Below are 13,607 nucleotides of genomic sequence, written 5' to 3'. Positions count from 1 at the left end.
TTTCGCTCTCCTTTTCCTGTGATATTACCTGAAAAACTCAAAACCTAATATATGTGGTAACTTCAACCCAACCTAAGTGTGGTATTCAATATGTGGGACAGACGGGACGAGAGTATTTCAGAAGAAATCAAGAACATCTGTACCGCTTTCGTAGACCCAAAAAATTCAAAAGTTTAGTAAATCAGCATTTAGATAAGCATAATCATAATCTGAAATATATAAAATTCCAACCGCTCGAAACCGTTCAAAAACAACCAGGAGAATCACACAAGCAATTTGAAAAATCACGCGAAGTTCGCGAATTGTTTTGGATAAAAATACTTCAAACAGCTTATCCTCTCGGTCTAAATGATAAAATATTAGGGCAGGGGAACATATCTAAAACTCATATCGATGTCATTAATATTGTTGATAAACGACTTAGAAATAATAGGTCTCATGGTAAACGCAAGAACCGCAATCAACGTATATTAAACATCGTATAAATTATACACTTGCTGATCTGTTATCTATAATAAAGAATAATGGCAGACATCAAGTATTATGCAAACTGGGTCAGATACCTATAAGTAAATTATATGCTATTTTTCTTGAGTGTGATAAAATTTCTTTTTTTAGCCAATTTTATGAATACACCCGTATTATTACAGCCTTTTGTCATCACAGGCTTTTTCCTATTATTGATAAACCTGAAAATCGTAAACGACATTTTCTCAAATTAAAATATATAAATAGAGGTATTGATTTTATTAATTTGTCTAGCATATTTAATGACTCTTCTGTCTATAGCTTAATACCTCCATATTTTGATAATATAGAACAACCCATTATTTCGTATTCTTATAAAAAACCGAGCAGAAATTTGATTTTCAATTATACGTCAATTACAACAGACGTCAATATAGAAAATAATGTTTCTTCCACTTGAGATTGCGAAACATCTAGTTTTAAATATGTTCCCTATGGTCATGTTATCACAGGAGACCTCAACATAGTCGATGACCGTGAAGTCATAACTTTTCTAAAGAAAGGACCGAAATACCGTCCTCCATCTACAATAGATTGGAAACAGTGTCGTCAGGTCATTAAAGACGCTCTGTCTGCCTATTGTAAAAATTGGTGCAAACGTGAAAAATCCGATAAAAAATCTTTAGACAGTTATTTGAATAAAATTATGAATACTGTTGATATTCGAATATCTCATTTAGAAAACAATTCTGAAATTAATAATAGGAACCATGATATACCCATTTCTAGAATAAAAAACAAACTCAAGGTACTCGCAGAGCGGTTTGTGTTCGTACCGGCAGACAAGGCAGCAAATAATGTAGTGGTGGTGTGACGCATATACTACACGAAAGTTCTTCAAAACGAAATTATCAATTCCTCTACATTCAGGTCAGTGCGCACCACAGAGAGTCAAATCGTTAACAAGCATACCACTGCCACTGCCCAGCTTAAAGCATCTGCCGAACATTTGAAAGTCCCTACCATGTACTGGTTACCGAAATTACACAAAAAAACATTTAAATTCCGTTTCATCTCCGCTTCGAGTAAGTGTTCTACTACTAATCTATCAGTGCTTCTAACCACATCCCTTACTACTATCAAAGAACTGGTTATTAACTTTTGTAATAAAGCTTATAAAAATAATGGTATTAATTATTTTTGGAGTGTTAAAAATTCTTTAGAGGTTTTAGATAAAATACATGCTTTCAATGGTCCTTACAATTCTGTTGACAGTTATGATTTTTCTACTCTGTACACTACACTTCCACACAATCTTATAAAGAAAAAGTTTTTGTATTTGATAAAATGGTCTTTCGAAAAATCTCATTGTAATTGTATTTGCTGTAACTCGTTTAAGGCCTTTTTCTGTAACGAAAAAGGAAAGTATGCTAGATACACTTACTGGAAATGTGAGGATATGATTGAAGCTTTAAACTTTCTGCTTGATAATATTTATGTACGTTTCGGCGATAAAGTGTATCGTCAGGTAGTAGGTATTCCTATGGGCACCAACTGTGCCCCTTTAATAGCAGATTTATTTATATATTGCTATGAATCTCAGTTTATGACCAAACTCAGTAAAGACCCATCATTGTTACATTTGGTTGATACATTCAAAAATACCTACCGTTATCTGGATGATATTTTTTCGTTGAATAATCCAGAGTTCTCTAAATATACTTCAGAAATTTACCCAAACGAACTTACTTTAACTAAATCTAACATAAACAGCAGCAGTTGTCCTTTTCTAGATTTAGACATTTCAATTTCAAACGGGAAACTTCACACTAAAATTTACGACAAAAGAGACGATTTTTCATTTCCTATTGTTAATTTTCCTTTTTTAGACGGCGATGTGCCTTTGGCTCCATCATACGGTGTTTATATATCGCAACTCGTTCGGTTTGCCCGTGTGTGTTCTGATGTCATAGATTTTAACGAACGTAATCAATGCATCACTGGTAAATTGTTGTGTCAGGGATTTCGATACCATAAATTACTTAAAACTTTTACTAAATTTTTTCATAGATACAAAGATTTGATTAGTAAATTTGGCTATACCTGTAGAAAGCTTATTAAAAATGGTATTTCTCATCCTAAATTTTAGGGTAATATTGTACTTAAAGCGAGGAAATCACTATGTGATCCTTGTAAACTCATCGAACCTTTAAACAAACTTATAAGTAAGGGTTATCGTACCAATATTGTAATTAGATCTCTGAATATAGTTCACATTGGCACTAATATTGATTTTGTCATTAGCAAATTAAAACATAACTAAATTTCATTATCTTTTGAGGCGAGATGTATAGAGGACACAGCCACGTTAACTTTTATTTCTATAGAAGTCGCTCTTCACTATACTACTACCTGTCGATACATTTATTTTTGGCATTGCACAAGTCATGTCTTCTTTGACTATTAATGACGTTAAAATACTAAATCCCTGTGATGTGTTTTAGTCGATTTTAGTCTCTGATGCATGATTTTTTACTATTAATTGGTTTTGGCTTTTAACTAGCTGTCAGTAACTGCGAGTACTCTCAAATCGTATTTTCTTGTTAATTCGACCTGTTGATACTGTTTATAATGCTTTTTTTGTCATTTTTTATTTATATGGATCTTGTCTGTTTACCAGCTTGGACTATTTGTAATATCTTCAATTTTTCACTTATTCTTACAACATTTGTATAAACTTCCAAGATTATAAAAAACCCGGTTTTTTTCTAAAGTGAACATTGATTGGTTAAATATTTCTCAGTGTGTTTGAATTTGTTTGTTAGCCTTTTGGTCATGAATGTTTGTCTCTAATATTTACTTAACTGTGCATTTGTATTCAGATATCGCAGATCAAATTTATTCGTTCATTGTGTAATCATACGTTTTTTGATTGAGTTAAGTCTGCCAATTGATATTTTATCGTATGTTTTTCTATGTTGTGATGTTATGCTATTGTTTCAGAAAAAGGTTTGGGCCCATTAAAACGTTTAATCCCGCTGCAAATGTTTGCACCTGTCCTAAGTCAGGAATCTGATGTACAGTAGTTGTCGTTTGTTTATGTAATATATACGTGTTTCTCGTTTCTCGTTTTGTTTATATAGATTAGACCGTTGGTTTTCCCGTTTGAATGGTTTTACACTAGTAATTTTGGGGCCCTTTATAGCTTGTTGTTCGGTGTGAGCCAAGGCTCCGTGTTGAAGGCCGTACTTTAACCTATAATGGTTTAATTTTTAAATTGTTATTTGGATGGAGAGTTGTCTCATTGGCACTCACACCACATCTTCCTATATCTACCTAATATATTTACAACTTACACAAACAATGAAATCAGTTGTTCATTTTATCACTATTTCAAAGTTCAATATCTTTCTATTATCACCTATCAGATGTAAATACACAGTGTTAATAAGTAGAATGTGTTTATAGGTTTTATTTTTAAGAGTCAATAATTCACAGTAAAATGTTGCTTCGGGTTTTACTGACAAGTTTTTTAATATGTAATGTTCATTCAAAAGAGGATATATATGACTTGCTATCAAGCATAGGATGTTCGTCATTCGGCAATTTACTACAGGGCACTGGATATATGTACCGCTTAGGTGATGACCATTCAGGTAATATTATACATTGTACATATAATACCAACTGTAAAATAACATACACTTTTGTTAATATTTTAATTATCACTTAATGAAATAAGTGTTAAAACAGACAGGGCAGATTCTTTGTAAAAATAAGGTTCAAGAATTGTAGAAATTTATGAACAATATTATTTTAAACTAAATAGCCGAGCATATAATTGTGTGTGCGACATTTTGCCTCACGTCAAGTTAAACTTACCCAGGAATGTAATATTATTTTCTTTTCGAAAATGATTTTTATTTTTACACTCGACCGACAAGCTATAATCAAAAGGATCAGCTAGAGTGCTTTAAACAGAGTGTACTTTTTACATACATTAAATGGGACTTTATGCCGTTCAAAGAAAATGTACACATGCAAAGGGGAATAATTCAAATGCAGCACTGAAATACATTTCAGTATATCTGCCATGAAAAGTTTCGCGAGAGGTTTGTTTAGAGAATATATTTTTGGGCAAGGGAAAAAAAACGAGCTTGCAACTATAAGCCCACAAAATACATCACATAACTCTAACTGAGCACCACAAACACTACCATGATACAACGATTAGTCATGAGTAACTGCTCCACTAGTGGCACTCGTTGCGTTATTGCGAGTAAATTCCGCTAATGAGTCATAACCGATGAATATATATAAATTACATTTTAGAGATGTTTTAGCAAAAGCGTTCAACACGGATGGATTAGTTTGGTAAAAAATATTCCTGCAATAACGATTCTTTTTAGATTAAGAACATAAAGAGTATTTTTTACATTATTACACAAAATCGTTCGATACGAATTTAGAGTATCAAACAAGTAACACAACATGCATGCACATATAAAATAGAACAGTTTACTAAGTTTTCGTGGGGTTCGTGTTGTGTCATGTGTACTATTATTTGTCTGTTTGTCTTTTTCATTTTTAGCCACGGCGTTGTTAGTTTGTTTTAGATTTATGAGTTTAACTGTCCCTTCGGTATCTTTCGTCCCTCTTTTACTTAAAATTGTTTGAATATATCTTGTTATAAAAGTCAATGCATGAGATATACCATTTGCAAGCATTCTTCATATTCTTGGAGCGTACTAAAAGATTGAGGTACATGATGCGGACAACAAATAATAATAATAATATCTTTATTTAGAGAGAGTAACTCATTTGGATTACACCAATTTTCAATAAGGCTCTCTTAATACAATAATAACTATATTAAAAATAAACAATGCATCAATAATAATTTAAAAAAAAATCTGGTTACCTTCTATAATAACTTTTTTTCAATAAATATATTTTTAGGTCCATATACAGTCTTTGCACCAAGTGATGCAGCGATTAATAATTTACCACCAGAAATTGTGAAGATTTTTAATTTTGGAAACTGGGAATTGGCATTTGACATTGTATCATATCACATCACAAAAGACATATCTCTCTTGGCATCACTACAAAATAATGGCCTTTATGATACGATGTTAGACAACAGCCAACTTCGATTTAATGTTTATCCAAAGGGGAACTCAAAGGTAAATGTAACGAACTATTGTTTTGTGCTATTATAAAAAAGAGAAGATGCGGTATAAATGCCAATGAGACAACTCTCCATGCACAAGAGATCACACGACACAGAAATTTTAAACAACTATAGGTCATCGTACGGCCTTCAACAATCAGCAAAGCCCATACCGCATATAAAAGGCACACATATGGGCCAGGTCGAATAAGGAGGAAAGCACAAATAGTAAGGAGATTTGAAAATGAAAAAAAATAATGAAAAGTCGAAAAAGACAGAGGCAACACCGTGGTCCTTAAAAAAAGTCGGAACAACAAAGTCAACAAACCCATAGCTTCCACCAAATATTGATTTACACGATATTATCCATCAACATACTCGTATCCTCAACTTCGCACTCGATTTGGTCTTTATGCTTTTTCGATTATTTTTCTATTAGAGCCTTTTGTAGCAAAATCAATACTAGTTTACAAAAAAAATATAATTTGAAATAGGACAACAAAAAATTCTTATACTTGTTGTTAAATTTTAAGAAGACATACAAGGGCATAAAAACTTGGGACATCTGAGAAGTATATTGCGTTTTCTTTATCATCTAACTTTGTTCTAAAGCTACAGCATGAATGATCTCACAACTAGGCGTAATATATGTACCTACGACTCACGGTACTATAATGTACTTGAATTTTGATTTCGAGACCAAAATGCTTGTCAAGATTATTGAGAAATGACAAATCCAGTACAGGTTCACACCATCTCTGGCGCAAATATAACTATTCCAGATAATGTACGTAAATTATGATTTCGAGACCAAAATGCTAATCAACATTTTTGAGAAATAAAAAAAAAATCATTACAGGTTCACACCATCTCTGGCGCAAATATAACTATTCCAGATAATGTACGTAAATTATGATTTCGAGACCAAAATGCTAATCAACATTTTTGAAAAAAAATAAAAAAAATCATTACAGGTTCACACCATCTCTGGCGCAAATATAACTAGTCCAGATAATGTACGTAAATTATGATTTCGAGACCAAAATGCTAATCAACATTTTTGAAAAATAAAAAAAATCATTACAGGTTCACACCATCTCTGGTGCAAATATAACTAGTCCAGATAATGTACGTGCATTATGATTTCGAGACCAACATGCTAGTCAACATTTTTAAAAAATAAAAATTTCATTACAGGTTCACACCATCTCTGGTGCAAATATAACTAGTCCAGATAATACTGCTACCAATGGTGTTGTCCATGTAATTGACCGGATGCTTTACAGATTCCCCGAAGTCTACACGACTCAATACGTACATGAACACCAAAATCTCTCCAAGATATCACTATTAATTGATAAAGGTGGTCTGCATGATCAATTGAAAGGTAACTGTATAATATATATCGGGTTGTTTTATCATTTCAAGTCTCAATAATAAAAAAAAAAATCAACTACTGTAGTATGTACCTTTTATCATTTAAATGATTTTTGTAATCTCCTATAATCTGAAAAATTAGATATACTTACCGTAGTCATTAAAATATATTCAAAATTATTTAAGTAATAAAATTTGAAAAAAAAACCAATTACTATTAAAGAAACTGACAACAATAGCGATGATGATGCTGGTGATGGTGACGATGAAGACCCGATAACATATACAGAAGTAGACAACAACGTTCTCAATTATATTTTGATTTTTGTATAATTATAATGAACTGCTAAGAAATGTTATTGTTTTAAGTATGTTCAATTGATGTTTTTATATTTATGCATGGTTTGCAAATTCCTTACATATGGTCTTTTATTTTTTTATAGCACAGAACATAACCATGTTTGTTCCAAATGACGAGGCGTTTGATGCAGCTCCTAATTTTAATATGACTAATTTATTAATGAATGACACAGCTATTGCTAGTAAGTTTTGTGGTATGGGCTTTGGCCATTGTTGAAGTCCGTACAGTGACCTATATTTGAATAACCAAATGAATTGAATGATGATTACACGCAAATTCTGACTGGTAAAATAAAAATAAAGATTAATATCTGGATATTTGCTAGTACTTGCACACTATGTAAAGACGAAAGTATTGTTTTAAAAGGACACATTGTATACTCCTTTATTTTTTGGGAAGGAAAAGAGAGAACCCTGTCCATCTTTGCATGTGCTTTGAACGCGTAGCTGTTCTTAACTGACTATAGGATGATCTTGATTAAACTTGACACAGATGAGAATACAAACAAGAGTGTTCATGCACGAAAAAATAATTTCACTTGTCTCGGGGATAACAGTAATTCTATTGCACTGTCACAGTGGTATTTTTATCCCTTTGTTTTAATTTAAGATTTTGTTTCGAGCTTGATTGTCAACTCTGTGTATTTCACTGCTGACCTGGTTAATGGACAAGACCTATTCACATCTCAAGGTAGCAGAATTAGAATAAATGTTAGTCCCGGTAAGTAGTACTTAAAAAGATAAGTATAATTTTTTTTAACTCTATGTGTGCAAATGTACGAAGTACGTGTATGTGTCCTAATGTTGGCATCAAGTTGAATATAGGACATGAATAATAATTAGTACCAAAATAGACTATTTGTCGATTCCCGTGGTTGACCCTGTAAGTAGAGATCCCTCTTTCGGTTGTCTCCCTTATGAGGGACATTAATTTTCATTTATAATAGAGCTAGCAGAACGAGCAAATTTACCTGTGGTAATGTGAGTAATATTTCAGGCTTTCAAATCTTTTAATTACATTAAGTTGTTGCTAATCTAAAACTGTTATTTTTTATGAAAAAATAGTTAAATCGCAGATACATGACTTTCAATTCATCATACTTGGCATTGACAAAAGCCAATAACCAGTCTATGTTTGACAAAGGGAAGTTCTTTGTTTAAAAAAGTGTGTAATAACGTCAGAATCAAATCGGTAATTGGCAAATGGACTATTGAATACAATAATAAAAAAACCCACAAATAACAAGAACTGTTTATCAGATAATAACCAGTCATTGGACAGTCAATTACAAAAATGTAACAAAAAAAACCCGTTGTGACTGTTCGTTGCAGGTTCTTTGTCTTCCATGGTGCTGAAAGGGAGGTAAAACGTGGATAAAACACCAACAATAAATCAATCTTCTAAAGTTCGAATACTCTCGAGATACTCGTTTAAAAAAAAAAAACCCACACACTTTCAAGGGTTGCCAGTTCAATCTGCACTTTTTAAAATGTATTTTTTTCACCATTTACAGGAAACATTACAGTGAACAACAGCGGTATTTCAGAGCCAGATCTTATCACAAAGAACGGCGTAGTGCATATCATAAACAAGCTATTGTAGGATGAAATAAATCTTAGAAAATCATTTAAAACATAATATATTTAGTAGTTTTTTCTCTTCTAATTTCTATAACTAACTGTCTGTCCCAAGTCAGGAGCCTGTACTGTCTGTCCCAAGTCAGGAGCCTGTAACTGGGTGGTTGTTTGTTGCTGTTGATCACATGCTTTGTTTGTTTATTGTTTCGCGCAGTACTTGTATTGTTCTGTTGAACCACTGACTTAGGATTAGGGGAGGTTTTGGTATCCATTATCTTTTTTTGATCCCCCTCATCATTCTGTTGGTGCCTGACCAAATTCACGAGCCTTTAATTCAGTTGTTGTCGTTTGGTGCTGTGCTATATATTTGTGTTTCATTCATTTTTTTATAATAACATTAGATGTATGTTTCATTATAATACGTTATTCTGATTGGCTAACAGCACATCACATGTTATTCCGTAAACAATTGCTAAGACAATAACATTTACCATGCATGATGACACGAGGTCCCACAATAAAGTGCACAGGTGAATTAAATAAAACTGGATAAAAATCGTGTTTTCATGATCCTAGCTAAAAAATGTAATTATAAGTATTGAATGCTTCTTTTTGTAACTTTATAGGGTTGTAAAAGCGTTGACCGTGTGTACTTTTTTAGAATGAAGCGCTTCCGCGCTTCATACAAAATGTACTTCGGTCAACGCTTTTACACCCCAATAAATTTACAAAAAGAAGCATTCAATTCTTAAGTACAAAAAATTAGGTCGTTATTTTTCTTATCTGAATTTTATTTGGGCCCTTTTATGACTGACTATGCGGTATAACTTTATTCATTGTAGAATACCGTACGGGAACATATAGTTGTTAACTCTATGTCATTTGGTCTGTTGTGAGAAGCTGTCTCATTGAAAATCATCCGCATCTCCTTTTTACATTACCAATAATTATGTTTATAAAAGACATTAAACGTTCCGCATGTAATTTTCTAGAATATTGTCATTTGAGATATACAAGAGCTGAGATTGACCCTAACATTTTGTACAAATGTACTGATGTTTATGTGTAGTATTTATGTGACCATATCTTCTGGTATCTCAACGAACGTCTTAGAAACAACAAATGCATTCCAATTTCTGAATCAATTAACGTTTGTTGCTAACACATCAGACAATGCATTTGCATATTAACCAGCAAATATGAGTATATGCGCTAAGCATGCATCATTACGGAACAAGAGCAAAAACTGGTCGGCTCGGTTTCAGAATAAAATGTACGGGTACGACTTCAAGCGTTTCTTTCTAACACAACCCAGAGTGAAAATGCAGGTAGCATAACTTGAACATTGATCCTTTACAAAAATCTTCTTTGAAACTAACTATTGAATGGAGCAAAATTTTGGATCTTATTTTAAACAATGGTAAAATGCAAGTTTAGTCTATTACATTGAAAACCGTTATATTTAAGGGTAAATCAGACAAAAGCACCATCACTGTTATATTAATATGTTCATGTTATAGTATTGTTTGTGCTTTTGGTGAGATAGGTTATACAATATTTCTTTTGTTTTGCTGTTACATCTCTCTCACAGGTTAAGAGCTAACAAGAACTATCTTCAAAAAAGATATCCGACGTATCTAAATTTGAGTATATGTTTAAAACTTTCATTTCGATAACCTTCAGAAGCAAAATGACTTAATGTTGCAGGACCTCAGTCTTTAATAAAATCTCCATCTGAATGTAACTAAAAGAAATTCTTTACTAAGTCTGAAAGCTAGAAACTATTGGTAGTATAAGTAGAATCTTTCTGTTTACATTCACCAAAAACCCGCGGAAATCTCATATGCGTAGTGCGTTGAAAAAGTCATGTACGTTCGTACAACAAAGCTTACATTAAAAATTATATAATTGTCCCGAATAAACAGCTGTCATGGATGGAAAGAGCAATAGATTGTTTTATATGAAAACAGCACTGCTTTTTTTATTTTATTGCTCACAATAATTGAACTATAATTAAATTAAAGACAAAAAGGACGATTTAAAAAATTGAAATAGCAAACTTCTTTATTATAGATACATGTAGCAATTTACTACATTTTAATCTTTAAAATTTGTTACATTTTTTTTTAGCAAATAAATTTCTTTTATATTCTCTTAGTCGGTAGATCGGTTTCATAAAAAGAAAAAAAAGAACAAAGTATATTTTTGTAAACTTGGTTATAATTAATTTTTATGAATTTTCGATACTATAGCGTTATTAAATTTGTGTACTGCAAATGTATCCTCATAACTCGAAGAGTCGAAGGCGAACATAAAATGTAGCTGACCCAGATTTCATATACAAGGGCAGCAAATACCAAGGCCGTAGCTTCCATTGAAACAAGTGAGGCAAATGCCTCACTAAAAAAATGACCAAGTATGGTATTTATTTAAAAAAAAATCATTTATATATCCAAATAATGAGCAATGACCAAAACTAATCCTAAAACACGACGGGTACGTATATTTGATTGTAATCATCGTATATAACCCGGTAAATTATTTGATTCTGACTAATCGTGTCCGGAATTTATCAGTGTCAGTTTCAGTATCCGAATCAATAATTATCAATAGGTCATGAAATCGAACGTGATCATAGTCTCGATAACCCAGACGCATATTTAAATATAGCGTCTGGGGTGATTAACCGGACTGGTCAGATATTTATAGGGGGCGTAACAAATAATTAAATATAGAACATATCTATAATTAGCACTTCCGTTATCCCCATTATATTTAAAAAAAAAATTCAGATTGAATACAAACGGTAAACAGTGTAACGTTACATCTATAATACTAAAAATTACGAGGTCCAATTTGTCAGCCGTCATCACGTAAAAACGACGAATCACAGAATTCAACTTTATATATATCTAATATAGTACAAAGGTGTTGATTAAAAATTACACCACTTCAGGCCCCTTTGTTTTCCACGTAATTAATATTGCCAATAATTAAGAAGTTCCGGATCGAGTCCGACACCGATACCAATAGTATATTCACCTGTTTCCTGTTACCTTTTATGTACGTTCCACATCTGACAGGCGCACCACCAAAAGGTGTATTTAGAATTTTGCTGTATACTGTTGAGTAAAAAATAATCCATTCCAGGCCCTTTTGTTTTCCAAATTATTAATATTACCAATAATTGATAGGTTCCAGGTCGACGGGTTCAAACAGAAAGATTTTGAAAGCAGAGAAAACTGTGCGTCTTTTATTATCGACATGAATTTATCAGATGACAATACCAATACTAAAATAAGGCATACGCTTAGTTATATACATTAATTCAGTCACGGACCCTCGATATCACGGGTGTGTTCTAGTGTATAAAAATTATGTGATTATTAAAACTGACTTTTTGTTTTACCCTATTTTGCCCAATTTGCAGATGGGCAATTTTAAAAGAACGATCAAAAACTGTAATTAGCGGTGGGTTTTTTTCCTGAATTTTGTGACACATGTAAAAACAAAATTAAAGAATTAGTTGATTATAAAGGGAAACAATTTAGCTTGATTGTAGAGTTTCCTCCTTATAACAAGGTCTGGATCAGCCACTGTTTGTGTATAGGGGGTACCAAGCTCCGCCGGTCTCACTAATTAGCGACAACAAGAATTTTAGCGACAACAAGCGTCAACAAGCGACAAGAAGCGACAACAAAAATTATTTTAGCGACAACAAGCGACAAGAAACATATTTTTTTTAATCAAAATTAATTATTGCAATAAATATTAAAAGAATATGCAAAAGAAAATAATGTTAGCGACAAGGAAGTTAAAATTGATAGAAAAAAATGAAACATTATTTACATATTCATTTTATCATCTATTATGTATAACAGCCAGTATTACGTTTTGTCGTTTAATTATTGTATTATGAGATTACTTTTCCTTGTGTTTTAGAACATATTATTTATCTTATAATTTGTCTTTTAAAACTCTTTTCTTGCAATATATATTAAGCTCGCAAAGTGAATTATTTGTGCATCATTGTCCTGAAAATATTGACACAAACTGTGAAATACAAAGGACTGAAATCAAACAACAAACAAGAGGAAAAGAAAATTGAAATGTGAATGTTTTCATTTTTTTATTTGTTTATTGTCTCATTAAACGATAGTTATCATGTTTATGCATATTGATTGAAGATGAAAGGAAATTAATGACAATCTTAAGTTTTCAACAGGTGTTCACTATTTACAATGATTGTATATTCTGGCGTGTGTAATTGTATAGTCTGACGCGTGTACAAAGTTGAAGGTGTTAATTGGATGTTATTGTAGCAATAAAACAGGGGACACGCGCGTCGTGAATCTCATTCGATGTTCCACATTGTGTGTACTGTTAGTTACCTTAGGGTGAAGCCACATCTAATGTTGTTCCTATCAAGAACAATGAATTATACTATTAGAAAGGGAAAAAAATATTTCATGTTTTTGTTTCAATAAATCCTTCAAAGGAAAATTGACCTTTTTTGTATTTGTTTCAATTTTATAGAGTGTGCATGCATTCCCTTTGCTCTACCAAGCTGGCAAAGCGTGGCTGAGAATTCTACAAATAAAGCATCGAATTGACATAACAAGAGTACACTAAGAGCATAGTATCAAGCAAA

General features: G+C 32.2%; 1 protein-coding gene across 1 annotated transcript; it reads left to right on the top strand.

Moving 5' to 3' along the window:
* Positions 1-3,881: 3,881 nt before the first annotated feature.
* On the top strand, positions 3,882-9,012 carry LOC134707749 (transforming growth factor-beta-induced protein ig-h3-like). Its single transcript, XM_063567780.1, has 6 exons — positions 3,882-4,124; positions 5,428-5,654; positions 6,839-7,028; positions 7,462-7,560; positions 7,989-8,099; positions 8,893-9,012. Exons 1-6 carry the CDS (start codon positions 3,971-3,973, stop codon positions 8,979-8,981), a joined length of 870 nt encoding a protein of 289 aa, XP_063423850.1. The 5' UTR covers positions 3,882-3,970; the 3' UTR covers positions 8,982-9,012.
* Positions 9,013-13,607: the final 4,595 nt, after the last annotated feature.

Source organism: Mytilus trossulus, chromosome 1, assembly GCF_036588685.1.
Source record: "Mytilus trossulus isolate FHL-02 chromosome 1, PNRI_Mtr1.1.1.hap1, whole genome shotgun sequence".
Lineage (NCBI taxonomy): Eukaryota > Metazoa > Mollusca > Bivalvia > Mytilida > Mytilidae > Mytilus > Mytilus trossulus.
Note: the sequence above shows the minus strand (reverse complement) of the source record. Positions and strands in the feature narration are given on the sequence as shown.